This window comes from Talpa occidentalis, unplaced genomic scaffold, assembly GCF_014898055.3.
Source record: "Talpa occidentalis isolate TD23 unplaced genomic scaffold, MPIMG_talOcc4v2.1 talOcc4.10, whole genome shotgun sequence".
Taxonomy (NCBI): Eukaryota; Metazoa; Chordata; class Mammalia; order Eulipotyphla; family Talpidae; genus Talpa; species Talpa occidentalis.
The window spans coordinates 90,496,549-90,524,205 of record NW_023600993.1 but is presented as its reverse complement, the minus strand read 5'-3'; the positions used below and the strand labels follow the sequence as shown (position 1 = coordinate 90,524,205).

The window sequence follows — 27,657 nt, the reverse complement described above, 5'->3', positions numbered from 1 at the left end:
AGGACCCTGGGGAGGGGGAAATCCCTCCCTGGGGAAGCAGAATCAAAGGGACGGATATTTGTCGAGTGTGTGATGTCAGCCCAAAATGGGGAAGCGGAAGATCTAGGCCCGTTGCCAGAGACCTGCAGGGGAAGTGGGCTGAACAGGGCAAGGGCTGGGGGCCAGTGAAGAGCCGCAGCTGGGGACAGCAGCCCGGGGTGGGGGGTGATGCTGAAAGGGCTGACTGCCTGGGGAGCTGCAGAGCAGCCTGATGGCGAGTGGAAAACCGGAGTGCAGGGGTCAGAGCAGACGTTCTCGTTATCCTGTTTGTGGCGGGTCTTAGGTTTTACATGCAGGAGGTGTGGGTAGGGCCACCCTGCACCGTGGCAGTGAGCGTACCGTGCCTGTGGGGATGGAAGGAAGTAGGATGGGGTCCAGATGCAGGATGTGGGGGTTGGTTTGGTGGCGGGCAGAAGGTGCCATGTTTCAAGCTTGGAAATTTGGTGGTTGGCCAGGGTGCATGACAACGGCAGCAGGCAATACAGATCTGGGGCTCAGGGGAGCCACCCCTGTGCATACTTAGGCGCAGTAGTACTAGTAGAGCTCCTGGCTCAGACACCCCAGCACATCACCCACAGCTCTCTGAAAAGGGACAAGTGGCTAGAAGAGACACAGAATTCCTGCAAGCCAACAGAAAGATGGAAACTCCAAAGAGGCAAGGGCAGTGAACAGGGGGAATGGGAGCCCAAAGTACTAACAGGAATAGCAGGAGAGGCTCAAACTCCTAATAACCTGAGAAAGGCAGGCAAGGGAGTTGGGCCTTCCACCCACAGACTGCCAGGTCAAAAGGAATGATGATGCTGGAGTGGGAGACTGGGGTGCAATCAAGACACTTCACCCTCCAAGCAATTGCTCCTGGGCAGCTGAGAGTGGGTACCAGCAGCTTCTCCACAGTGCTGTTTGTGGGGATGGGGAGCCAATTTAAAAGGGTGGGGCAAAGTGTACTGTGTGCCCACGATAGCTCTAAGAAAGGGGGGAGCAGTCCTGCCCCCAGCTCCTTTCCCCACCTCACGGAGGTGGTGTGTGATTTTTCTTTGGGGACCCCTCCCCAGAAGCCTGGGCATTCCCTACAAGTAGGGTCCTGTTTAAAATTGCCAGGCAATCCCTGGTGGCGCAAGGGGTTAAGATGCAACCTATAAAGCTATCAACAGCCACTGCAGCGCGAGTTTGATCCCTGGCCAGGGAGCCGGGAGCCACCCACATGGCGCAGCAGACCTCTCCTGACTCGCCCGCTGCTCCCCTCAGCAGTGTATTTCAGGCATTCTGCCTGTTCTGTTTCCCACTCTGTCTCTGGTGAATCCTCTCACCCTTCCCCACCCCGCCACCTCTGGCCTGTACCCCAGTTCTTGTATGCATAAATAAATCAATCTTCAAAAAAAAAATTGCCAGGCAAGGAGCAGGCAGCCCCAGCTGATCCCAGTCAGACAGCACCCACCACCAAGTACTCAGAGGAGACTGGGCCCTGCCACCCACACTTCCTGAGGAAACACCCCAGCTGTGCCTTGCACGCAAGACAGGCTCAAAGAAGTGACTTTGCCCAGATGCACTGATAGAGCTGAAGAGAAAACAACTGTCCAGTCCAGGCCAGGGCCATGCTGCCCTTTTCCAGAGCTGCCTGGGAGTAACTCAGCTTTTCTGAGAGTCCTGGGGTTGGGCACCTCCTTACCAGAGAAACATGTGCAGGAAAGACAAGGAGCTAGACTAGGTCCCCACAGTCCCCTCCAGGAGATGTCTTCACCAGAGACAATGAGGGCCTGGGGCTGCTGAGCCAGGCCTCCTGAGGGCCCTGCAGGCCCTAGGGTGAGCCCTGCCATAAACAACTTGCCATTATAACCACAAGCCAACATTTTAGCTGCTCTAATGATAAAGCAAAAGCATTCACTATCGCACAGCACCTACCCCCCACCACAGCAAAAACCATGGAGGCCAGTGAGGCAGTGGCATCAAAGGGTGGGTGGGCAGCCAGGAGCTGGCATGGAAGAGGTCAGCCCAGGATCTGAGTGTTGAAGGATTAAAGGAAAGATGTAATATCCAGCATGTGAACACTCAATACAGTACTGCCCTGGCCCTGCCACCATCCCACTCAACAGGCTTCCAGAAGGGGATTCAGGAGACATGCCCGCCTGGAGCAGGTTTCAACACAGATATATCCCGTTTATTTTGGAAGCAAGTACCTTACAAACTTTATTTGCTGCATTGTAAAATCACCTAAGGCTGTTTGTATGGTTCTTCCCCAAAACTTCATCCTGCCTAGGGCCAGTTTAACATGCCAGGTCTTTTTAGGGCCCCAGGCCTGGAGGCTGTGGGAAAGACCACTGAATCCCCAAGGGCAAGAGAATAATGTCCCTTGTCCTACATTTCTCCAAGCAGAGCCAGCTGCTCCTCCAGACAGGGCTGATCTCACCCCCAGGAAGTGGTACCCCGGAAGGAAGTCCTTGGAGGCATGTCTGTCTGATGGGCCGGAGGGGTTCAGGACCCTGGGCCACAGTGGTCATCACCGGCCCCAGGAGGAGTTAGGTTGCTGAAGTATTTCTGCAGCTCGTGCAAGGCCCGGAAGCGATGGGAGATGGTGTTCTTCTCAGCCTTGGGCATCTCTGCATACCTGAGGGGCAACAACAAGGAGCAGCTCAGAGGAGAGCCCAAGTCCAGGGAGGGTGTGCATTCCCCACCCCATCCAGGACCCAAAGCTCGGGGGGTCCCTGACAACGAGCAGCAGGGGCCACCAGCTCCTGGCAGCCAGAGTCAATATTTTAAAAATCAGCGTGAAACTCCCCTGTAGGTAGAGATCCATATTAATGAGTGTGGAAGGACATTAAAGGTGTTTGGTGTGCCCAAAAGACGTTAAGGGAAGCCGGGAACAGGGGGATGAGCTGCATGTTTGATCAGCTTTGTCATCTGTTGACAGGAAGCAGTGGGGCCTGATAGAACAAACACAGTCTCCTCTAATGCACTGTTAAGGGGGGTGAGTGGGGCGGGAAGAGGAGGGGGGCGGGACAGGCAGTCAGTGGCTTTCCTCTACACCAAGACTCCAGGCAGTGAAAACCTCACACCCAGGCGTGGCCTGCAGGCACTGCCTAATGTGTAACTAGTTACATGTAAATCAATTACAAATGAATAAAAAAGAATTTCAGTTCCTCAGTGGCCCTAACTGCATTTTAGATGCTGCACAGCCACATAGGGTGAGTTGCTACCAAACTGGATGGTGCAGCTACAGAACATTCCTGTCGCCAAAAAGCATTCTTGGACAGAGCTGCTTCACTGACCTCAGTTCAGTCTGGGCACTAAAAAGCCTCAGCTCACGAAAGGGCCCTCCAGCTCAGAATGCCTCATTCAAATAATGGGCAACATGTCCTGTTTAATGAAGAGTGAAATACTGAGAACATCCAGCACTGTGGGAGGTCAACATGGTGCCCACCAAAGGCTGCCAAGATGTTAACATTTCTCCAACCCAGAACGGGGTTAGAAGGTCATCCACTGTCAGGTTTTTATATGACCAGCTGAGGCCAGAAAGGGGAAGTTGTTGAATTCATAGTGACTTGAGGTGAGCTGGGGCAGAGAGCCTAGGACTCCCAGCTACACCTGGCTGCCTTCCTCCGTGGACTGAGCCACTTGGATTCCCAGCATCACCCCAGCAGAGCTGCCTTCAGCTGGAACGGCACCCTCAAGCCATATCCGCGTGCCTGCACTCGGGCGGGGTGTTGACTCAACCCATACCACTGCTCACCCAACCCCACACCCCTGGAAGAAATTGGGGCTCCTTACGTCTGCTCGTATCCATCAGGCTGGAAGCAGGGGTCCCAGCCAAAGTCCCGGCAGCCTCGGGGTGCCACAATCTGGCCCTGCCAGAGGAAATGGGGGACAGGTGTGTCATGGGTGTGTGTTGGGGGGGGCAGTAGGCAGAGTTGCAGCTTGGTTAGTTTATGAATCTGGTTAACACCTATTTACTCAAAACATAGTTTCGAGGGGTTCATGGTGCCTGCAAACATTTGCTGAACACATAAATTAAGTGCAAGGTGGGAAAGCTGTCTCCTCGCATGGAGGAATCATGCACCTGATTGGTCCACCTATGCCCCTGGGGCCACCCCTTCTCCTGACCTCTAACAACTAACGTCACTGAAGAGTCAAGTTTGAAAATTTGGCAGAAAACATTTTCTCCTAACAAGAAGTCCAAGGCCCTGAACTTAATAGACAAGTACCATGCCTGCTGCCTCATTCTGCCAACAGCCCTGCCCAGATACTACCTTATTTCTCAAAATACAAGGTAGGCTCTTTAAAAAAAAGAAAAATGCAAGAGAAGCAGCAGAGGATGGGAATTAGCCATGCACACGCTAAATTCAGGCCAAAAACAAATGATCCTGCTACTGGGAAGAGATGGTACTGAGGCCATTACTGACCCACTCTGAACCTCACCCACACAATATATTTGTTTTGAACAGTGGGCAGGTAGTGTTTTCAGCACTGGCCACAGCACATCCAGCCTTACCCTCAGAGAATGGACCTCTTAAAACAGGCATTACACCAGTAAACAAATTAATGATTACCAAATGCAAAGTGCCTTAAAGAGAAAAAAAAAAACAGAGAGCTGGGCTCAAGAATAACAGGTGGAGTGGCTTATATGGGGAGCTCAGGAAGGGCCTCAGTGAGGAGGGGACACTGGTCACATAAAGAAAATTCCAGGTGGAGGACATAGTTGGTGCCAGGCTCTAAGATGGAGAAGGGCTTGGCATATTCATTGATGAAAGGACAATGTGGTTTGGGCTTAGAGTGCACAAGCAAGAACAGAACAAGGAACAGGGCCTCCCCGGTGGCGCAGCGGTTGAGCGCTGGGTTGTGAAGCTGCCCGCGACCTCTGCGGCGCTGGTTCGTTCCCCGGCTGCTCCCCGGCCACCGGAGGAGGGTCCCACATGGCGTGCAGACCTCTCCTGCCGCCCGCTGCTCCCCTCAGCAGTGTACTTCGGGCCTTCTGCCTGCTCTGCTCCCCACTCTGGCTCTGGTGAATTCTCTCACCCTCCCGTGCTTCTGACTGTACCCAGTGCATGTATAAAAACAAAAAACAAACAAAACAAACAGACAAACAAACAAACAAATAAATAAACTTGCCTCTATTAAAAAAAAAAAGAAGAACAAGGAACAAAGCCACCTCAGGTAAAGTGGGGGCTCTCAAACAACAAAGCACACAAAACAACCAAAGTTGGGGAGACAACAGGAAATGGTGGGAACTGCAGTGACCTGTGAGCCACTGTGCAGGAAGTTGGGATTGTGGTTATTCAAGCTTCAGATTTATGGGGTAACATTTCTGTGAAGAAGCAGACAACCCTAACTAACTTAAAAATTAACTAGGCAAGATGATCTAGTAACCCCACTTCTGGGTGTGTAATTCCAAGAACTAAAAACAAGATCTTAAACACATATTTGCACACTCACATTCACAGCAGCATTATTCACAATAGCCAAAATATGGAAGCTAAATGTTTATCAACAGATAACGGGATAAAGGAAATGTGATATGCACATATAATGGATTATTATTGGTTTTTTTTTTTTAGATTTATTTTTATTTATTTATACAAGCACTGGGTAGTCAGAAGCGCGGGAGGGTGAGAGAATTCACCAGAGCCAGAGCGGGGAGCAGAGCAGGCAGAAGGACCGAAGTACACTGCTGAGGGGAGCAGCGGGCGGCAGGAGAGGTCTGCGCGCCATGTGGGACCCTCATCCGGTGGCCGGGGAGCAGCCGGGGATCAAACCGGCACTGCAGAGGCTGCAGGCAGCTTCGCAACCCAGCGCTCAACCGCTGTGCCACCAGGGAGGCTCTATTATTCTCTCTTAAGAAAGGAAATTCTGTCATCTGCTACAACATAAACTTGAAGACATTACACAAAGTGAAATAACCCAGCTGCAAAAAAAGAGCACGATCTCACCTACACGAGGTGCCCAGAGTAGTCCTAACACTTAGATGCAGAAAGTAAAATGGTGGGTGCCAGGAGCAGGGTTGGGTGTGGGGAGTTACTGTTCACTGGGTGGTTTAAGTCATAAAATGAGAACGCTCCACAGGTCCGTAACATAACAGTACGCATGTATTTAACACTTCTGTACTGCACACTTAAAAATGGCAAAGATGGTCATTTTGATGTTGTGTTTTTTACTACTACAAAGAAATCTAACCAGGCAGGGTGACAGGAAACATCTGTGGACAGCTCCTGGTGCAGCCTCGGGTCGGGCTGTGTGGGTTGCGTCAGGACTCTGCATTTTATCCTGAGCAGAAGGGACTAAGCAAGGGGTGATGTGCCAGAAGGCACACTCAGGTCACAAGGAGAAAGCTTGGGCTGTGGGAAGAACAGGCCAGTCCAGAGAGTGGTCTGGACCTGTGAAAAGCAACAGAACTTAAGATCTGGTATGTAGATGTGGGAGTGTTGAAGGGGAGCCGAGGAAGGAATGAGGTGAGGACAAGTAAGATTCTAAATAAATGCGAAAAGTTGGCTAGGCCACAGCTATTCAAGGAAGCATAGTCGGGCCTCCCCGGTGGCGCAAGGGGTTAAGCACAGCACTATGAAGCAATCCGCAGACTCTGAAGCACGAGTTCAATCCCTGGCCAGCCAGGGAGTAGGCCACATGGCGCAGCGGAACTCTCCTGGCCCGCCCGCTGCTCCCCTCAGCAGTGTATTTCAGTCAGTCTGCCTGTTCCGTTCCCCACTCTGTCTCTGGTGGATCCTCTCACCCCCGCATCTTTGGCCTGTACCCCAGCTCTTGTATGCATAAATAAAGAAATCTTTAAAAAAAAACACAAAAAAGGAAGCATAGTCTCAGCAGCAGAACGGAGAGCAGAGCCTGGAGAAACTGGGCTGTAAATGTAGCTTCGGGCCTTGTCACCTTCAGTCTCCACATCTGCTTCTCAGAGGGCACACAGCTCCGAGCTCTGACTGGACCGTTCTCAACAGCTGCTAGCTATTGTGCGTTTCCCCGAAACATCAGCCTCAGGAGTGAAACAGGTTTCAGGATTGACGTCACTTCTAATTGTGGTTTCGGGGGCAAATGTGGGCACAGCCCCAGGAAGCACCTCTGGCCTGGGGCGCCCTCCCCGCCCCCCCCCTTCCAGTGGAAGACCCTGGGCCGTGGGCTTGAGTCGCGGCGCCCTCTGGCGGCGCACGGGGGAACGAGCGCGGGTACGCACCGTAGTCCGGCCCCGGAACAGGCGCACCGGCTGGCTCGGGTCCCCAGTGCTGAGCGCAAACGTGCACAGGGCGTAGGCTGACTTGTCCTCAAACCCAGCCAGGAGCTGGTAGAGACCTGCGGAAGAGTGCAGTGTGCTCTATACCTCCCCCCAACCTCCTCCCCACCCCAGGCACCAGAAAGCGGTGTGGCACCAAACTGTGGGGGTTGTGTCACCAGATGGCCCTTGTGCTGATAACCCTGAAGTTTTAGTAATGAACCAAATTACTAACGGGGCTCACTATACTATTCTTTTTTTTTTTTTTTTTAAAGATTTATTTATTTGGGCCTTCCCGGTGGCGCAGCGGTTGAGCGCTGGGTTGCGAAGCTGCCTGTAGCCTCTGTGGCGCCGGTTCGATCCCCGGCTGCTCCCCGGCCACCAGAGGAGGGTCCCACATGGCGCGCAGACCTCTCCTGCCGCCCGCTGCTCCCCTCAGCAGTGTACTTCGGTCCTTCTGCCTGCTGCTCCCCGCTCTGGCTCTGGTGAATTCTCTCACCCTCCCACGCTTCTGACTGTACCCAGTACATGTATAAAACAAAAACAAACAGGGCCTCCCCGGTGGCGCAGCGGTTGAGCGCTCTGCGGCGCCGGTTCAATCCCCGGCTGCTCCCCGGCCACCGGATGAGGGTCCCACATGGCGCGCAGACCTCTCCTGCCGCCCGCTGCTCCCCTCAGCAGTGTCCTTCGGTCCTTCTGCCTGCTCTGCTCCCCGCTCTGGCTCTGGTGAATTCTCTCACCCTCCCGCGCTTCTGACTGTGCCCAGTGCATGTATAAACAAAGAAACAAACAAACAAACAAATAAATAAATAAAACATGCCTCTATAAAAAATAAATAAATAAACAAATAAATAAAACATGCCTCTATATAAAAATAAATAAATAAATAAATAAAATCTTTAAAAAAAAGATTTATTAAAAAAGATTTATTTATTTATTTATTTATGCAAGCACTGGGTACAGTCAGAAGTGTGGGAGGGTGAGAGAATTCACCAGAGCCAGAGCGGGGAGCAGAGCAGGCAGAAGGACCAAAGTACACTGCTGAGGGGAGCAGCGGGCGGCAGGAAAGGTCTGTGCGCCATGTGGGACCCTCCTCCGGTGGCCAGGGAGCAGCCGGGGATCGAACCGGCGCGTCAGAGGCTGGGGGCAGCTTCGCAACCCAGCGCTCAACCACTGCGCCACCGGGGAGGCCCTCACTATACTATTGTACATGTCTGAAGTATTCCATAATATAAAGTGCTTTTAGAAGCACTTAAAGAGGAAACATTTTGGCTGGCAATTGTGGGTGACAGGATAAGTATGCATTTTGCTGTTGCCCAAGAGGGAGAGCCTGCTAGCCCCAGCCAGACCCAGCCTCAGGCAAGGACAAGCGAGCAGTCCCACTCAGAGTCAGAATCAACTATAATCCCTGTGTCCCTCAAACTCCCACTCTCCACACCCAGCCAGCCACTTCTCCCACATCTCAGGGTTTCCTGGAGTCAGATGAGTAGGGCAAGTGTAAACTGTAGGTTACAGATGGGAAAACTGAGGCTCCATGGTAGGGGCTGGAATCTAAGTTTCCTGATTACTAGCTGGGGACCCTCCCCCAGATTCTCTCCTACAGAAAAGAAAGGGGTAATACCTTCAGGCTTCAACTTTTCCAGAAACCACTTTCTGCAAGAGAAACAAAAGTGAATCAGACTTCAGCAGCTCATGGACTTTCCTATCCTGTACTTTGGGCTGTGCCCCACCAGATTTCATACAGCCATGGGTACATGATAAATAATGTTTCAATTCAAAATGAAGAGAAATAATCCAACAGGAAAAAGGAAATAGAGGTGAACAGGCAATGCAGAGAATCAATAAACCCAGAAGGTCTCAACCATACTGGTAATTAGGGAAATGCAAATTAAAACTGCATGTGATATTTTCACTCCCCACAGTGTAAAACATTACAGTCCTAATACTCAGTGTTGGTGAACATAGGGAGCAACACACATTCTAAGTATAAGTGTATACGGGTGCTACTGCCTTGGCAAGGAAACTAGCCACCCAAAAGTTAGAGATACACATTACCAACACCCAGCAACAGTGCTTCTGTGCGTATTTCCTCCAACTGCAGGCAGGGATATCCAATCAGGGTTATTTGAACTCTAGAGACACACAAAGACCTTCTAAGGGTCTATGGTACTGGGTAATTTTTTTTTAAAAAAGATTTATTTATTTATATATACAAGCACTGGGTACAGTCAGAAGCACGGGAGGTGAGAGAATTCACCAGAGCCAGAGCGGAGAGCAGAACAAGCAGACTGACTGATGTACACTGCTGAGGGGAGCAGCAGGCGGCAGGAGAAGTCTGCGCGCCATGCGGGACCCTCCTCCGGTGGCCGGGGAGCAGCCAGGGATCGAAACTGCGCTGCAGAGGCTGCGGGCAGCTTCGCAACCCAGCACTCAACTGCTGCGCCACCGGGGAGGCCCTGGTACTGGGTAATTTTAAGGAAATCCATTGTCAGTTCTCAACTTGCTTATTTCCTCTTTCCTGAAATCGATCTGCCCATAAACGTACCTCTCCAAAGCGTGGGTTCCCCCTGCCCATCTCCACTTACACAATCAAATTCTCACACTTTACAAAAGTACCTCTCCCTCATCTCTAATCCTTCCTCAGGACAATCTGTAAGATTAGCGTTGATACCAAGATAGTGAATGACCCGCAGTATCAAGTAACCAATCATTTTGAAGTCCAGGTGGTTCAGGCCAGGGCCCTGCAAGGGAGTGGGGGAGCACTCACATGTAGGGGCCAGGGAGGCCTCCAAGGGCGTTGAAGCACAGACAGGTGTCCTCCACCAGTACAGGCCCCTGCACCTGCAGCAGAAGGACAGGTAGCCCTGAGACCTGTCAGCAGAAGCAGACACTATCCCTGCCCTGAATTCCCACGCTGTCCAGGCTGGGGTCAGGCCCACAGCTATTTGGGATCTACAATAGCAGCAGCAGCAACAAGATGTCCATCTGCCACAGGGAACAGCTTTCGACTAATTCTCATCTTCATTTTAGAGGTAGGGACACCAACATTTTGGCAGATTTTAAAGCTTGTTTCAGATACAGCAAGAGAGCTGGGATTCATACTCAGGAAGGCTGACTCTTCACAAAGTGCTCTTGCTCTATTCCTCTGGGATGTGTAAGTGTGGGGTGGATGTGTCTGGGGAGAATATAAGGGCAGGGATGTATGGATCTGAAAACCAGGGAATAAATTTCTGTGTGGGGTAGGGGGTTGATGGTGGTCTGGGAGACACTCTGCAGGCTAGCTTGAGAGGGGAAGGCAGTATTACTATTCCAGAGGCAACATGAACTGACCCAGCCTAGCTATTCCTGGGCAGGTCCTTGAAGACATGACAAACTGTGCCCACCCTATAGCTCTCTGCCCATCCCCTAGAGACACAGGCCCCAGAAGCTACCAGGACAAGAGGATTGAGTCCCAGGACATGTGCAGAGCAAGCACCTGGCGCGCCGCCTCCTTACACTTCTGTATGGAAATTTCATCAGGCTCTCCCTGGTACTCCGGCACTTATCAGGGAAACAAACAGAGAATCAGATCATGGAGAGATCAAGAAATAGAACCATCTTTTTAAAAGTAAAGCAAAATAGAGACATACGGTCAATTTTCTGTGCCACCAAAGTGCATGGAAACTTATCTCCTAGAATCTGAATGACCTGTTCCAATGAAAGAACATGTATCACCATTTGTTAGTGATTCCCCATTACTCTATCATCCACTCTTCTCATCAGATAACTCTCCAGCCAGTCCCCAAAAGCTAAGAAAGTAAGGCCCATTGACCTCACCCCAACTTCCATGATCTTACCCCTGCAGGTCCGTCGCCCATTTCCTCACTCTACTTCTCACCTCAGGTTTCTGTTCATGTCACCCACCCCCATCCAAAACACTTTTCCCTTCTCAATGCTCCCAGCGCTACCTAACCTCTTAGGCCAGGAATTCTCTATCAGTGATTACACAGAATTCGAGGCCTTCATCTTGAAGGAAAAAAAAAAAAATTACCTCTTTATTTTCACTAACCCTAGCAAAATATAGCATCTCTATTATGAATATAGAAAACCAAAATAGCACTAGCAGTTCCTGTGACCTTTTAACCTATTAAAATCAGACACTGCCATATCCTCTTACAGTTGTAGCAGGTATCTCAAAATATCATTTAGTCTTCACTGTTTTAAAATTATGGTAATTACACTGCCACAATGAATCCGTACATGTACGTGGATCACAAGTTCTTGTAACATTTGAGAATGTACTTCAATAGAATTGATTCCCTCTTGGACACCATCAATTAAAAAAACGTAAAATTTAACAAACTTATTTTCTTCGTAGTCCCATTTTATTTTATATATTTAAATTTCCTTTTCCTGAGAAAGGGTCCATAGGCTTCACCAGTCTGCCAATGGGATACCATGGGATGAAGAGTTGAGATTCCCAGTTCTAGGCCAAGCTCAAGTCCATCTTCTCCAGGGAGCCTCTTCCTGCTCAGTCCAGTCCCTTCCTCAGGTGTGGAAGGGCCACTTCTCAGTCAGAGGCAGAGAGAAGCTAGGGGTCTGGCACCCACCATCCTGCATGGGGCTTCTTTCAGGGGGCGGTGCCTGTCTGCTTGACTGGTCTCAGGATTCCAAACCTTTTATCAGCACAGGGCTCCGGCTTCTGAGATGACATTATGAGAAGTGCCGAGGCTTCGGAAAAGGGTCCCTTAATGACTATGCCTCACTGTTCTGCCTCAGACATATCTAGTGAGTGTCATCCTTATTCACCCTACAGAACCCCACCTATTTGCCCATGACTGACTGATCAGGGGCAAACTCTTGACCCAAAAAGACCAATCAGAGCTAGATATCTGGCAGAGGCCTCACTGCCCCTCCCAAGAGGGAATGAAGCAGAAAAACCCCAACAGAAATAGGGATGAGCAACTAGAGCAAGAACTACAAGAACAGCCAGGCCCCTGGAGAGACAGCTCAAGACCTGCGGGACACCTAAACACTATAGTCCCACAGGAGTCACCTGGGAGATGACGTGAGCTCCCTGTGTCTTTATCATTTGCAGCCAAAGTCTCCCTATCACCCCCAGAATCTTCACGAAGTCCCAAGAGGCAGGAACTTTGGATCCATTGCCTTATTCACGCCTTCTCCCCATTGCGCCGCACAGGAGACCTTCTGGACAGGTGCCAAGGCCCCGCCACTCCTCAGGCTCCGCGGCCCCTAAGCTCACATGTTCTGTGACACAGGATCTGCTAAGGGCCCCATTCCATCAAGGCCCACGCCTGGCCGCCCACTCCCCACACGTGGCCGATCTGCTTCGCACCGTGCGCCCCAGTACACGCTAGTACCGCCCATGCTCCGAGGGCCGCCTGCCCGCCCTCCCTGGCGCCGACTCCCGAGTGTCGCCTCCCGCCAGGAAGCCTGTCCGCCCTCTGTCCAGCCGGGCTGGCGCCCGCTCCCCCTGCCCCCGACGCCCCCTGGTCGGCTTCGCCCGCCCTCTCGGCACCTCCTCCAGCTTCTTGGCATTCCCCGTGACAAACACGACGCTCTTGCCGGCCAAGGAGGCCGCCATGATGAGCCCCGCAGCCCCAACGGAACCCCTCTGCCGCGCGTCACGCACTTCCGGCGGGGGCGGAAGTGGCCCCGGCCTTCCGGCCTCGAGTGCTGGGGACGCGTCTCCCGCGCTGGGGCGCGCCGGGGCGGGGGCGGTGGTCTAGCTGCGTCCCGAGCGCCGGGACCCTGCAGACGGGCGGCCCCCCGGGCGCTGGGAAGGCGGAAGGGGGCGCGGCCGCCCCGAGCCGGGACGGCTGGAATGTTGCGGCGCCCGCAGGTGGAGCGCTGCCACATCTCCCCTCCCGCCGAGGGGCGCTCTCTCCAAGGGCCGGAGGAGACCGTTCCAGCCTCCGTTTCTCTCCCGGTACCGGGAGCAGCAAAGAACCCACGCGTGTCTGCTTCGAGTCCAGTGATGAGTTGCAGGCCTGGGCGGTTCGCCCTCTGTGGACACCTCCAAGGCTGATCTGAGAACTGTCTCCTCCTGGGCAAGGGCTTTATCCCCTCCTCATCTTCAGTCTCACTCTCTTAGCTACTCCTTGCCCACCGGCTCCGACTTGACGTCAATTTAAACTTGGCAGAGGGGCCTCCCTGGAGGCGCAGGGTTAAGTCTCAGCGCTATCAAGCTGTCGACAGCCACTGCGGCATGAGTTCCATCCCCGGCCAGGGAGGTGACCCACATGGCGCAGCTGACCTCTTCTGTCTCTCCTGCTGCTCCCCTCAGCTGTGTATTTCAGTAGATCTGCCTATTCTGCTCCCCGCTCTGTCTTGGGTGAATCCTGGGAGACGGATCTGAATTTGGCTGTGGGATTTTGGGTGCAGCAGAGGGCCTGAAGGATATCATTTAGCCCAGAGACACCTGAGAAGAGCGCATCGTACCTTTAAGAGTGCTTAAATCCCCCTCCAGTGCCTGACACATAGTCAGTGCTCTATAAATATGAGATCAGAGCAGATACCAATTCCCTAGATAATTTTCTAAAACCAAGGAATGAATCATTCAGGATTGGAAAGCAGCAGATCCTAGGCCAGGCGAAACTGCCTCTGTCACATAATTGAAACAAGTCAAACATAGAGAAACGTAGAGAAACATAATTCAAGAACTCAGAGGAAATTGCAGAAATATTTATTAGACTGGAAATCCTCACACAGGACCTATTTTTTCAGGAGGATTGTGGTGGCATATAAAGGCAAATCTAGGGCTTCCAAACAGGATTAACAGGATGGGCAGATTCAGGGCGGACTCTCCTCCTGGTGAGACAAGTCCTGTCAGAGGAGTATTGAAGTCTGGAGGCCAATTGGTGCCTGATGAGTTATTCTGCTTAATGTTTATTGTTTTGCATTCTGAAAGGACAGTCTTACTAAGAAATGGAAAGGAGAAGCCGCAGCTTGCACAGACAAGAGGACAGAAAGATCCGCTGCTTTGCAAAGGAAAAAGATTTGTGAAAAGAACTGCCAGTATAGTCACAGGCCAGCAGAGAGCTGCCACTTAATGTTATTGTCCTCTGATAATACCAATAAATTTTCTTGGACACCAGAATTTGTCCTCGGGAATATCCAAAAAGTCCACGCATTATTCGTGCATTAAACAGACTGTGCCAAAGCTAAAATAGGTGACATTTTACCCCCTATTGCATGGAATGTGATAGGAAATCTCTGGAATTGCTTGCCCAGTTGTGGGAGGAACCCAGTCAAGCAAAGAAAAATGATTCTTGCCCTCCAGGGAGCTTGCTTGGGCCTATCAATTCGTGCCCCTTCTCTCCACCTCCTTCTGTCATGAATCTAGTCCTATTCTATTCTTACCTGGACAAAGACAGCATCTGTCTCACTTTTTCTCTGTGCCATCTTCCACCCCCTCCAGTCTGCCCACAAATCTTAAGTAACATGCTTGGAGACCAGGACATTGAGAATCAGAGAACTCCAAATAAAAGCTATAGAAATGGGCCTCCCTGGTGGCACAAGGGGTTAAGATGCAACCTATGAAGCTATCCACAGCCACTGCAACGTAAGTTCAATCCCCAGCCAGGGAGCAACCCACATGGTGCAGCAGACCTCCCCTGTCTTGCCACTGCTCCCCTCAGCAGTGTATTTCCATGGATCTGCCTGTTCTGTTCCCCACTCTGTCTCAGATGAATCCTCTTGCCCCCCACACCTCTGACCTGTACCCCAGTTCTTGTATGCATAAATGAAGAAAACTTAAAAAAAAAACATATAGAAATGATATAATCAGTTTGAATCAACAAGAAAGTGTTATTTCTGTTAGTTTGTTGATTTTGCTGTTCAAGATAAATTTCTGTGCACATGCAAATAATAAAAAATAGTTTTAGTTTTTATTTTTTAATAAAGCTCACTTATACTAAAATTACAACTTATGAAAATAGGAAAAAGCAGTATAATGAGCCCAAACATACCTATCACATAGACTTAATAATTATCAACATTTGTCAGCTCTCACCGACCTGTGAGTATTCAGGTGAGAGTTTCTTTTCACAAAACTTTTCCCTTTGCAAAACATGAGTGGCAGCTCTTTCTGCCTGCTTGTGTGTGCAAGCTGCTGCTGCTTTCCTTCTTCCTCTTAAAATGTAAAAGTTTAAATTTGCTATGTTTATTTCATCTATCCTGTCATTTTTTCTTGTTTAAAATTTAATTTATTTTTTTTAAGATTTATTTTTATTAATTTATACAAGCACTGGGTACAGTCAGAAGCGCGGGAGGGTGAGAGAATTCACCAGAGTCAGAGCGGAGAGCAGAGCAGGCAGACTGTGGGAACCTTGCCCTGCGGTAGGGGATCGAACTGGCGCTGCAGAGGCTGTGGGCAGCTTCACAACCCAGCGCTCAACCACTGTGCTACCCGGGGAGGCCCAAAATTCAATTTTATGAAATTTAATTTTAAAATTAAATTAGAAAATATTCCAAACTTAAAGAAATAATAAAATAATCAAGTTCCCATCGTTCCAACTGACCAGAGGTAAACATGTTGCCATAATATTTCAAATTTTACCCCTCTTCATCGGTCCTGCAATCTTTATATACCTTACCAGCCCACACAAAGCTTCATAATTACATAATAGGAAATTGCCAGTAACTTACTTTCTTTTGAAAGATTCTGAGTTTACATCCTGATGCCAATTTTTTTTTTAAACTTCGAGGTTAAAATTTACAGATTAAAAAAATAGTTTAAAATTTTAAGAGAAATTTAAATCCCTTACTTTTTTTAAACTTATGCGATGAAAAGCTGGATTACTAATTCTTCTACAACCGAGTAAAGTTAATTTTATTTTAAATAGGTATAAAATTGCAGGTCTTAGTACAAAAACATATCACAACATAAATAGCTTATGTCTTTCCCCCTTGTCCTTTGAGTCCAATGTGATGGTGTGTATCTTTTTGTACCTTTTTCATAGTATGTTTCCCTAAACACTACGTGGTATTATTTAGTGCTTTTAAAATGTACCTGTTACACTGCACATAACCGTTTGCAGTAATTTCAACTCCACATTATGTATATTTTTATGCCCTGCCTACATCGTCCTAAAGTAAAACGTGAACGCTCCGGCCAAGTGTGCGGCGTGGGCGGGGCCCCGGCTGGGGGCGGAGCCTAGCCTGGAGATGGGCGGGGCCTGGGAGATCCCGCGCCTCAGGGCGGACGCGGAGGCTCCGTCAGGAAGCTCTCGCCATGGTGGCCCCCGTGGTGTACTTGGTGGCGGCGGTTTTGCTTGTTGGCGTTATTTTCTTCCTGACTCGCAGCCGGGGCCGGGCGGCAGTAGGTAGGAGACGCCACGGCGCCCGGGCCACCGGGGTCGCGTTCTCTGGCCTCGGCCTTTGTAGGCCGTCGCGCCGCGGCTCAGGCGCATGCGCGGGCTCGCCGGCCGGGGAGACGAGGATCTGGGCTCCGGACCGCGCTCGCCGCGCGTCACGTTGGCTGCGCGCATGCGCCTACACGCGCTTGGGGAGGGGCAGGAGAGAGTGGGGGAGGGGCAGGAGAGTGGGGGAGGGGAGCTGCAGTGCCAAAACTCTGCTGGTGGATCGGATGGCAACGAACTTAACGCTCTTTTCTGGGACCCTTCAGAGAGCCTCGACTGTTCCCTCCCCCGACCTCCTAACACCCCCAGACCTCCACATCCTGGCAAATAGACCCACATCCCTCACTGGGGCTAACCCTCTGCGCGCGTTGGAGAAACCGCAGGGCTGTCCCATCCCTCCCATGCTGGATCCCAGAGCTGGTGCCAAGAAGGGTGCACCTGAGTGTTTCCTGCCTACCCACGAGCAGCGAGCTCCCTGAAGCACACCCCTTCCCCTTCAAGGAGAGCACCCATGAACCGTTGTCCCTGTTCTGCATTTTGACCAGAAAGCTTTGTGATCAGCGAGGGTACACAGAACAGATATATGTCTCTCCCCTCTCTGTGTCTTCTGTGTCTCTGTGTCTGTCTCTCTCCCTCACGCACACAGACAGCATTTCTTGTTAGCATATGGAATATGGGTTTATGTATGTCTTTCAACCTCCCTGGGCTCACAAGCTTTCTCAGAGCATCTGCAGGCACAAGGGGTAAGTGGAAACAGGTGAAGCAGATAGCAAACATATTTCTGGGAGAGGTGCCAGATAAAACCATGGCATGTGTTGTTAGGCAAGAAAAAGAGGCAGTCCTGAAGTGGGCATTCAGATGAGGTTTGGAAAGGTCAGGACTGGCTTCTTGGAGGCAAGGTGTATGTCCTGCAGGTAGTCTCATGAAAGTCCAGCTGGAAAGGTGGGGCCTTGCAGGAGGGAAAGGTATCAACACATGGAGGAGGGAAGGGGTGATCTTGCTGCATAGGACCAAGATGTAGGTCTAGGTTGTAGAGGTCTCAGTCATCTGAGAAGCTGTGGGCAACAGAAGCCCGAAGAAAGTTGAGTAGAGGAAAGTGAATGCTGCTCTACTGCCATGGAGTGGATTCTGCTGCCAGACAGTATCATGGTTCCTCTCTTTCCTCTAGCTGTTCAAGAGCCACTGTACAATGAAGTATCAACACATGCAGGAGGGAAGGGGTGATCTTGCTGCATAGGACCAAGATGTAGGTCTAGGTTGTAGAGATCTCAGTCATCTGAGAAGCTGTGGGCAACAGAAGCCCAAAGAAAGTTGAGTAGAGGAGAGTGAATGCTGCTCTACTGCCATGGAGTGGATTCTGCTGCCAGACAGTATCATGGTTCCTCTCTTTCCTCTAGCTGTTCAAGAGCCACTGCACAATGAAGAGGAACCAGGAGTAGCAGGCCGAGGGGCACAGCCTCGGCCCCTAGAACCTGAGGAAATAAGAGCTGGGGGCAGGCCCCGGCGCCGAAGAGACCTGGGAAGCCGTCTACAGGCCCAGCGTCGAGCCCAGCGGGTGGCCTGGGCAGAGGTGGATGAGAATGAGGAGGCAGCCGTGATCCCAGGTGAGAGGGGACCAGCCTGGTGGTGAAGGGACCTTCAAAACTATGGAAGATTGGGGTGTGAAGACATAGGGTGGAATGGGAGGAAACTTGGGATCTGGCCTTTGGTCCTGTAGACCAGAAATTCTGGACCCTGACCCTGTTACATTATGCAAACCCCCTCTTTCTTCCTCTTAGCGCTCAGTGTCCAAGCTGAAGGACAGGATCTTCAGATTGGCCAAGAGAGTCCCTCGTTCTGTTCCTTATATCCCAGCACCCATCCTGGTGTGGGGACACTCATTCCCTGGAGGCCTCACCCTAGGACCAGAGTGTCTGATCAAGAGCTTCTACAGTCCGTGGAGTGGGGCTACCTATAACCTAGAAGGAGAGTTTGGGGATAGAAACACTCTGCTGACAGAGGCTTCCATATCTCTGGTGCTAGAGGACCAACAGACCTCTTAGGATTACGGGAAAGAATGTCTCTTCTCCAGTGCTTGACAGCTGGCTTGAGCCTGAGGGGGGAATACTTGGGACTTTTGCCCTTATACTTTTGGGAATTGGCTGCTTAGGTTCAAAAAAGAGGCTCTCTGTGGCACTATTCCTCCTGTCTCAGAGTTGGAGTCAGCATCCTTCTGCTCAGGTTTCAGCAGGTCTTTAACTTTTAGCTAGTCCTGGGGTAGGGCTGGGGTGGAGGCTGTCTTTTTGCTCTGCATGATGGGAGAAAGGGATAACCCTGGCCAGGGTCTGAACAACCCAGAACCCTCAGCAGTTCCTGGCCACAGTGAGGATGATTTCAGATTTGAGATGGAGAGAAGGTTCCCCATGGGACCATCTTTCTCTGGAATTTTAGCTCAGAGACAGAGTCCAGAGAACTCCGAAAGCCCAAACGGCCTGCCTGTGATTATCAGACACTGAGCTTCTCTTTTTATGGCTATGCAGGATGTAAAGTTCTCATCAGTTCTTTTGCCCCATGGTTCCCTGACTCCTCTTCCACATCAAAACACACACTTCAGAGTATAAACTTCTGTATTCTCAGCAGATGCTTCAAGAGAGTACAACTGGGCTAGTGACTTTGGCAGGTGAATGGAAAGGGATGCCCCCAAGAAGAGAGGGACAAGGGATGGGGTGGATCCATCATCATCGGTTTTCTCTGGCTAAGACTTGAAGTGTCTTTCTCTGTTTGCTCAGCCCAGGAGGAAGAAGACAGTGAGAAGCCAGTGGAAACTCATGTGTCAGGGAAGATTGGAGCCAAGAAACTACGGAAGCTAGAAGAGAAGCAGGCGCGAAAAGCCCAGCGTGAGGCAAGCAGGAGGGATGGGGTGTAGTACTGGGAAGTGGGGAAGGGCCTGGCCTTCCCTGACCTATAGCAGATCCTCCTGTCCTGCTCTTTGCATGCTGGGCTGGTCTTTGCTCCTTGCCTTGCTTTCTTTCCTGCAACCTTGGTCTTGGGCATTTCTTGCCCTGGCCAATTTGGGCAGTGAGCAGGCTGCAGTTGCGGGTGGGAATGTGTCCCCTATGAAGGCCTCTCTCCAGGCAGAGGAGGCTGAGCGTGAGGAGCGGAAACGCCTGGAGTCCCAGCGTGAGGCAGAGTGGAAGAAGGAGGAGGAGAGACTTCGCCTGGAAGAGGAACAGAAGGTGAGGCACACCAATGATCCTGACTTCTGACCCATGACCAGGCAGCTGTGCTTCCATGCAGCTCCTGACACCTCCACAGGGAAGATGGCCCATGGACTGAGCACAGGGGCAGGCCTGTGCTCTAGTCTGAGTTGTGTAAAATTGCTGCTAAAAGCACAGCCTGAGACGGGTTTTTGTGCATGTGATTTATTGACTGTAACAAGAGCGTTTGAAGAACATTAGGATGGCCAAGAGTGACTCGAGCAGGGTAAGCTAGGAGAGGGGTCAGAGAGGTAAAGGGGATTTTCTGGATTCTAAGGGTCTTATGACTGTTAAAGGCCATTGTAAGAGATGGTGGTCCATGCCTCTCCAGGGTCCATGTCGGGCCTGGCGTGGAGGAGGTGTGCAGGGAATGGGGCCCATGCAGAGAAAGCAGGTACCAAGTGTTTGCCAGGGCTTCTGAGAAGAAGGTGTCCGAGAAAGAGAACATCATGGATACGTGGGGTATATGGGTGAGGACAGGGCTGCCCCAGCAAGGATGCCATAGCCTGATACCTTTGGTCTCTCACTGCCCGTGTTGTTAGGGAGGCTGCTCTGGTGAATGTGTAAGAGCATGGCAGAGGGGAGGCGTTAGCAGAGAGATTTCTGCTCTTTCTGAGTATTGATCCTGCCTGATGCACCTGAAAATATCCTGGGGTTTTTCTCCCTTGCACCCAGTATCACTCTTATTAGCATCTCACCTTATTGTGGTATATCACTCACAACTGATGTTGATGCGTTACTATTAGATAAACCCACACACTTGTCTGATTTTATTAGTTTCCCCCAGTATCCTTTCTCTTTTCCAGGGCCCCACCCGGGATACTGCATAACAGTTGTCGTGTCTCCTTAGGCTCCTCCGGGTCAGTTTCTCAGACTTTTCTTTTGATGGCCTTGGCAGTTTTGAGAAGTACTGGGCATGTATTTTATAGAATGCCCTTCAGTTTGTATTTGGCGGAGATTTTTCTCATGATTCAGCTGGGGTTATGGATTTCTGGAAGACTACGGTGGAAGGACCAGCCTCACCACAGCATAGCAAGAGTCTGTGTTATCAGCTTCATTTATCACTGGTGATATTCACCTTGATCACCTGGGAAAAGCTGGGTTTGCCAGATTTCCCCTCTGTAATGTTAACTCCCCCTTCCTATGCTTCGGAAACAAATCATTACACACAGCCCACACTTAGGGGTGTGGAGCTATGCCCCATCTCCTTGAGAAGAGAGGATCTACAAAAGTGTTTGCAATTCTTTTGTACCAGAAATGTATCGTCCCTCTGTGTATGCACATGCACTTAGGGTATGGTTTTATACTGGGTAGTATAATCCAGTACACCGGATTGTTCCAGCTTTGCTCTTTGGGAGCTTTTTTCGGTTGGCTCCTATGTCCTTTGACATACGCTCTTTGTTTTGTTTTTTTGAGTACATGCTTAATTTTTGGTACTGCAAGAGGCTTATCTTGTATATTCCCTGTCCTAACCTTAACTTATGTTTGGGAAAGATCTTTCTGGGAGCTCTGGAAAGTGCGTTGGGTTGGGGGGAGGCTGTTGCACTTGGTGATGGAGCTGATGGAACAACATGGACAGACTTAGATTCTTTTTTAGAAGTTAAAGAAGGAGGGGCCTCCCTCGTGGCGCAGGGGTTAAGGACAGCGCTATCAAGCTACCTCCAGCCACTACAGCATGAGTTCAATCCCCAGCCCGCCAGGGAGCTAATCCACAAAGCACAGCAGACCACTCCTGTCTCGCCCGCGGCTCCCCTCAGCAGTGTATTTCAGTACATCTGCTTGTTCTGCTCCCCACTCTCTGGTGAATCCCTCCGCACTTCTGCCTTACACCCCAGTGACCCAGGAGGAGGATAGAAGGTGTAGGGGATACATCTCGGAGTCTGGGTCATGTTCAATTGGAGATGCCTGTGAGACCAGGGACACTCATATGCCTGTGAGGAGAGACTTGGACGGGGGTGCAACTGTTGTGCTCACTAATAGGATGGCTGCTGATGCCATAATATGACCAGGCAACCCCGGAAAGAGAGGAGAACAAAGGGACAGGGCTGAGTGGTGGTGGAAGCAGGATAAATCACCCAAGGAGCAGGAGGAAGTCCAGGAGAGCGTGGGTTCTGGAAGCCCAGGGAAGGAAGGACTTGTCAGCCCTGCCAGTGCCTCTGAGAGGACAGGGATGAGGCATGACGGTTGCCCTGTGGATTTGGTGGGATGGAGAGCATGTGTGACCCTGAGCGGGTGCTTTCCGTGCAGCTAGGTATGCAAAAGCTAGATTGGAGAGGCTGGAAGGGTGAATGGCAGGTGAGGCTATGGGGCCAGATGTCTGTTAACAAAGTCTGGACAAGGGAGGGCAAAGGTAGGGGTGGCTGCAGGGCATTGTGGGGTGATCATGGCAGGGTTTTCAAGGAAGGATTGCTGGACAGCCTTTGTCTGGGAAGTGATGGATCCCACGAGAAGAGGAGCCAGCTGTCCAGCTCGGGTGCAAGGGTATCGGACACTTGAAGGAGCACTGTCTCTGAAAGAGGGTTAGGTTGTATGTCCTATGGGGCAATCAGGGACCAGAACAGGAATGGGGTGGGTACCCCTCCCCAAATAACCTGACCATTTCTTCTTCATGTCTAACAGGAGGAGGAGGAGAGGAAGGCCCGGGAGGAGCAGGCCCAGCGGGAACATGAGGAGTACCTGAAGCTGAAGGAGGCCTTCGTGGTGGAGGAGGAGGGCGTGGGCGAGACCATGACTGAGGAACAGGTGGGCCAACCACCCTGGACCCACCACCCTGCCCCCACTAAGGCCAGCCACCCCATCTCAGACACCCACTGCTTCTTGCCTGCCCCCCCCCAATCCCCAGCCCTCCTTGCCCACCTAAAACAGTGAGAGGTAGTGGGCCTCAGGTCCAGTAGCTCCTAGTGGCCAGAGACCTTGTCCTTAGGAGATCGTGTCTCTGAACCCGTCACTTGGGGGCCGGGGGGATGGCTCTGCTGCTCATAAAGGCAGGTGGCGGGGCACAGACACATGGCATGTGGGTCGGCAGGCACTGCCCCTTCCATCCCTATGAGGGACACTCACCCTGATTTCTCTGCTCCTCTAGTCCCACAGCTTCCTGGCAGAGTTTATCAACTACATTAAGGTAAGAAGCCATAGAGAGAGCCTGGGTGCAGCTCCCATCTCGCGTGTGCATGCCGTGTGCGTCCTCTTCAGGGCCTGGAAGGAGCAAACGCGAGCGGGAATGTGGGTGTTTCACTAAATGGGGGCAGGGGAACCGAGAGAGGCTAAGCAGCCAGGGAGTCCCTTCTCATCAGACTCCAAAGGTGGAGAAGGACCTGGGCCTATGTGGGAGGCGTAAGTCTTTCATCACTTCCTCACACTCGGGGTTTGACAGTTTGCCTGCTCTTCAGACCCCACGCTTAGTGAGTCACTGTGTTTTCAAGTTTCGTCACATGTGTTTTTTGTCAGTTCTGTCACATGGAGGCTCCACTGAGTTGAAGCAAGTGTCCCCACCATGTGTTCCTGATCAGGAACTTGGGCCTTTGGGGATTGAGTGGGGGACAGAGTGATGTTCCCTTGGAAACCTGGGGTGGGGTGCAGGTGTGGCCCCTTCTGTCTGCACCATGCTCTGGCAGCACAGGCCAGGCCGCTGAATGCTCCTCCAGGTTGCATAAGCACGTCCTGCTCTGCTGCGCTGCTAAGCAACTCCTCTCCCACGAAGGATGCGAGAGGGGAGAGGTTTTCAAGTGCAGCTCAGAGGTGCAGAGGCGGCTGAGGGAAGGAGTGCAGAGGGAGCGGGGGTGGTGGTGGGGGTGGTACTAGGGGGTGCCAAGAAGCCGGGGCTTGCATAATCCTCCCCCCACCACTCCCCAAAGAGAAGAGGGTTTAGGCCTCCCAGCAGCTAGGGAATGAGCTCACAGCCGGGGGGGCCAGGGGTTCCTGAGCGGGAGAAAGCCAGCAGCTTCCAGAGAGCTATGACCACGCCCCCCTCATGGTGCCCACTCTCCACCCTGGCACCTTGTTTGAGGGCCGTGTTGGAAATCACCGTCCCCACCTACCCAGTGGCAGTAGCATGGAGGACCTGGAACCCAGCCATTTTCTTTAGCGCCCCCTCTGCAGAGACCCAAGGAAAGGGAAGTTGAGCCCTCATTTTCAGCTGCTCTCCTGAGGGACTGTTCCCTGGGGATTCTCCAACTCTTCTGAAGCTTACAGGTTCTTTTGCCCTATGCTAGCTGATCCTGTTGCTGCTGACTGCAGGGAGAACTCCTGAGACTCAGCCCAGCTACCTTCTCCTCTGAAGGGATGGGCCCTTTTATCTTAGGATTTTAGGACCAGAGGAACATTTTTGTGCCCGGGACAGTTTCTGAGAGGTGTGGCATAGCTTGTTTTTGTAGGTCCTTTCTAATCAGGGCTCGGTTTGTATGTTTCTCCAAACACACCTAGCCTAGCAGCCCCTCAGGCCGGGTCTTCAAGGACTACCTAGGGTGACTCTGTGTTGCTACTCTGAGCTGCCCCAGTGCCCGCTGCTCGACTTGTAGGTAGAGGCCAGCTGGCCAGGTCACCTTGTGCTTGCCCACCCTTTGGCCCAACTACCACCTGCTTACCTCGCTGATCACACAGTCGGTTTGGCATTTCGAGCAGTCACATGCCATCTGCAGCCGGGGAGGTGTCACCGTGTCAGTCCTCCCCCAGCTCATTTGCTATGAAAGACTCACGGAATTCTAAAGACTGCCTTCTCGGGTCTTGTGCTGTCTGCATGTGGGGGAGGTGGGGACAGCGTATGTGCAGGAACAGCATGGACCCCTGGCCATACCCCTGGAGCTGAAATGTCTACTGAGGGTGTGGGGAGGCACAAGGAACACAGTCATGTGGGGAAGGTACCAAGCAGTGTTAGCGAGTTATTTTAAGAGAGGACTCATTGCCTCAGAGGGTGAGAAGAGATGGTTGAAAAGAGGTGTGAGTGTGGTGAGGGTGTGGGGGATCTCCAGGTCTGGGGCTGGCGAACAAAGGCGAGGTAGGAAGGAGCCATACTGCCTCTGCTGAGACCGTGGCTTGTGGGGCCTTTCATCTGTGCCTTCCTTAGCCACCTACTCACCAGTGTCCCCAAACAGGCTGTGACTCAGGGCAGGAGCTAGGCCTTGTTCCCCACTGCATCCCCCATACCTCTGTGCCTTGTCCTGGCAGGGCCTCAGCAAGTCTTGGTCACAGTTTTTTTAAATAGCTTTTGGTGACTGTCATCCCTCCCTTCATCTCTCTGTGCACCCCCTCCCAACCTGTCTGTGATGTTAAATAGAGGCAGCGAAGGTGGGGCAGCGCTCTGCTCACGTGTATCCATCTCCGCGTGGTCCCAGCCCAGGACGGGGCCTATGGGGCGGCGGGTGCTTCTGGGACGATCTCCTCGAGCAGGGCAGCGAGCAAGTGCGTGAGTTGTGTCTCTGGACAGGGTAGGCATAAGAGTATGTGAGTGAGTGTGTAAGAGAGCTCGGCTCCCACGGCAATCTGTGCAGTTTATGAGCCCCCAGAAAGGAAAGCACAGCACCTCCAAGGGTGCCAGTGCTAAGGGATTTGCCCAAGCTCAACCCCTCTCCTTTCCCTCCCTCTCTTTGTAGCAGTCCAAGGTCGTGCTCTTAGAAGACCTGGCTTCCCAAGTGGGCCTGCGGACTCAGGTAAGCCCTGCTATGTAGATTGTGGCCACGGGGTCTATGTGGCTGTCAGAGGAAGGTTGTCCTAAAGGCGGAGTCTTTTTTTTTTAAAGATTTATTTATTTATGCAAACAAGAGCTGGGGTGCAGGCCAGAGGTGCGGGGAATTGGGTGGTGAGAGGATTCACCGGTGACAGTGGGGAACAGAACAGGCAGATCCATGGAAATACACTGCTGAGGGGAGCATCGGGTGAGACAGGAGAGGTCTGCTGCGCCATGTGGGTCAGCTCCTTGGCCAGGGATCAAACTCATGCTGCAGTGGCTGCGGATAGCTTCATAGTGCTGATGCTTAATTCCTTGAGCCACCAGGGAGGCCCCCAAGACGGAGAGTCTTGATGCCCTTCCATTGTGCCCCCAATTGAGACTTGAGTAGAGTCTAGGACTCTGTTGACACCCCAGGAGTCCTGCCTTTTTATGGATGGAAGACAGGCAAGAAGAATAAGAAAAAAGTCCAAATCCTGTCACTCCAGCAGCCCCAGTTTAGTGACCTTGACAGCTCTCTTGCAAATGGGCCGCACCAGAGTTCAGGCCAAATGTCTCCACCGCTGCTCTCCTGACTGGGAGAGAGTCTCTCATAGAGGTCTTATAGGACCAGAGTCCCTTCTCCCCAAGACCCCCTCCAAAGGAGTCACGTTGCAGGGCAGCCATGAAGGGGAGAGGGGCTCTATCTGTGGTGGGAGAGAACTTGCCGCTGCCTTTTCTGGGGGTGTCAGTGCCCTGAGAATTATTCTCCTCATAGGACACCATCAACCGCATCCAGGATCTGCTGGCTGAAGGGACTCTAACTGGTAAGAGGAGAGTCGGTCACCTCAGAGCCTGGCCTTGGCCTGGCCTTTTTGCAAAGGCAGGATGACCACAGTGGGTGGAAGGAAAGTAGTGAGGGGCACTGAGCAGAATACAATTACAGGGAAGACTTGCAGAGGCCTGTGGATGCATTGGGGTGGCATGGACAGGCAGGAAAGGCTGATTTGACTCACTTAGCCAGGACTGGGTGCAGCCTGAAAGGGCAGGCCACCAGGGCTGGAGGGGTCTGAGCCAGTTGGGAAGGGGTGGAGGGTGGGCAGTCTCAGGCCAGTGGGGAGGACTCAGCATGCAACCTGTCTTTCCCTACAGGTGTGATTGATGACCGGGGCAAGTTCATCTACATAACCCCAGAAGAACTGGCTGCTGTGGCTAATTTCATCCGCCAGCGGGGCCGGGTATCCATCACCGAGCTTGCCCAGGCCAGCAACTCCCTCATTGCTTGGGGCCAGCAGCCCCCTGCCCAGGCCCCAGCCTGACCTAACCCTTCCCTCTTGGACTCAGAATTGGCATGGCCTACCTACATTTTTTATCTCTCCCCACCACCCTGGGGCAGTGATGACGTGTGGCCAGGCAGTGGCAGATTAAAGGCCTGTGAGCATTGCTGAGCTTGGTGTGGCTTGGTGTGGCAGATGGCCTGGCCTGGGATCCCAGATGAACAGGTGAAATCTAGGCCTCAGAATATACCCTGGGGTGGGAAGAGGGTGGTGGAAGGAGGATCTTTTGGAGGCAGATGGAAGTTCCATTTTTATGCATTCATTCATTCATTCAAAAGAAACATATTGAACTTTTACTGTGTTCCTTTGTGCACTGAAAGCCCAGCCCCCAAGGCCTAGATGAGGTCTTTGTCTTCCTCCCCCCACTTCCCAGAATAGGAAACCTCTTGGACACTATCCCCTAAATGGGGAGGAAGGTCTCACTGTTTGTTATATAGATTCAGAAGCCCTAAGGAGAGCTGAGCGCCCTTAGGGAGAAGAGTTAATGAGAAGTGCCAAATAGAGACTTAGGGAACTTCAGCCTTAAAGAGGGAGGGGAGGGAGAAGGGGTGCTTGGAAGAGGCCGGACAGGAAATTGTGGGGCAGGTGGAAGGAACGGAAGGATTTGTGACCTCCTTGAGCTGGATGGGACTGTGCAGCGGAGAGGCAGTGCTTCATCCAGCACATCACATGAATTCAGCTTCACATCCTTGACAAAAAGCTAAACGGTGTGGGTGATTCCACCCACCGGTGGATGTAAGGACCATATGCTCAGGAGTGGGTGTGGGATGGGAGATGTATGTCGCCTGTAGGGTCAGTCACTCTGGTTCCTGTGGGCTGTTCGTGGCGTGAGCATCTT

General features: G+C 51.9%; 2 protein-coding genes across 4 annotated transcripts; one reads left to right on the top strand and one right to left on the bottom strand.

Annotated features, from left to right (window-relative positions):
• Positions 1–2,144: 2,144 nt before the first annotated feature.
• Positions 2,145–12,869, bottom strand: ITPA (inosine triphosphatase). 2 transcript variants are annotated; one of them, XM_037498211.2, is made up of 8 exons: positions 12,762–12,869; positions 10,873–10,930; positions 10,719–10,783; positions 10,011–10,084; positions 8,865–8,896; positions 7,208–7,323; positions 3,802–3,878; positions 2,145–2,641 (listed from the first exon to the last, which is right to left on the bottom strand). In XM_037498211.2, exons 1-8 carry the CDS (start codon positions 12,825–12,827, stop codon positions 2,509–2,511), a joined length of 621 nt encoding a protein of 206 aa, XP_037354108.1. In that variant the 5' UTR covers positions 12,828–12,869; the 3' UTR covers positions 2,145–2,508. The 2 variants fall into 2 exon arrangements, with proteins under 2 accessions (XP_037354108.1, XP_037354117.1); XM_037498220.2 differs by lacking the exon at positions 12,762–12,869 and adding an exon at positions 11,680–12,576.
• Positions 12,870–16,423: 3,554 nt separating this feature from the next.
• DDRGK1 (DDRGK domain containing 1) lies at positions 16,424–26,930 on the top strand. Of its 2 annotated transcripts, none has more exons than XM_037498199.2 (9): positions 16,424–16,569; positions 18,003–18,209; positions 19,374–19,486; positions 19,719–19,820; positions 22,461–22,583; positions 22,924–22,962; positions 25,430–25,486; positions 26,261–26,309; positions 26,635–26,930. In XM_037498199.2, exons 1-9 carry the CDS (start codon positions 16,479–16,481, stop codon positions 26,799–26,801), a joined length of 948 nt encoding a protein of 315 aa, XP_037354096.1. In that variant the 5' UTR covers positions 16,424–16,478; the 3' UTR covers positions 26,802–26,930. The 2 variants fall into 2 exon arrangements, with proteins under 2 accessions (XP_037354096.1, XP_054553462.1); XM_054697487.1 differs by lacking the exon at positions 16,424–16,569 and adding an exon at positions 16,792–17,348.
• Positions 26,931–27,657: the final 727 nt, after the last annotated feature.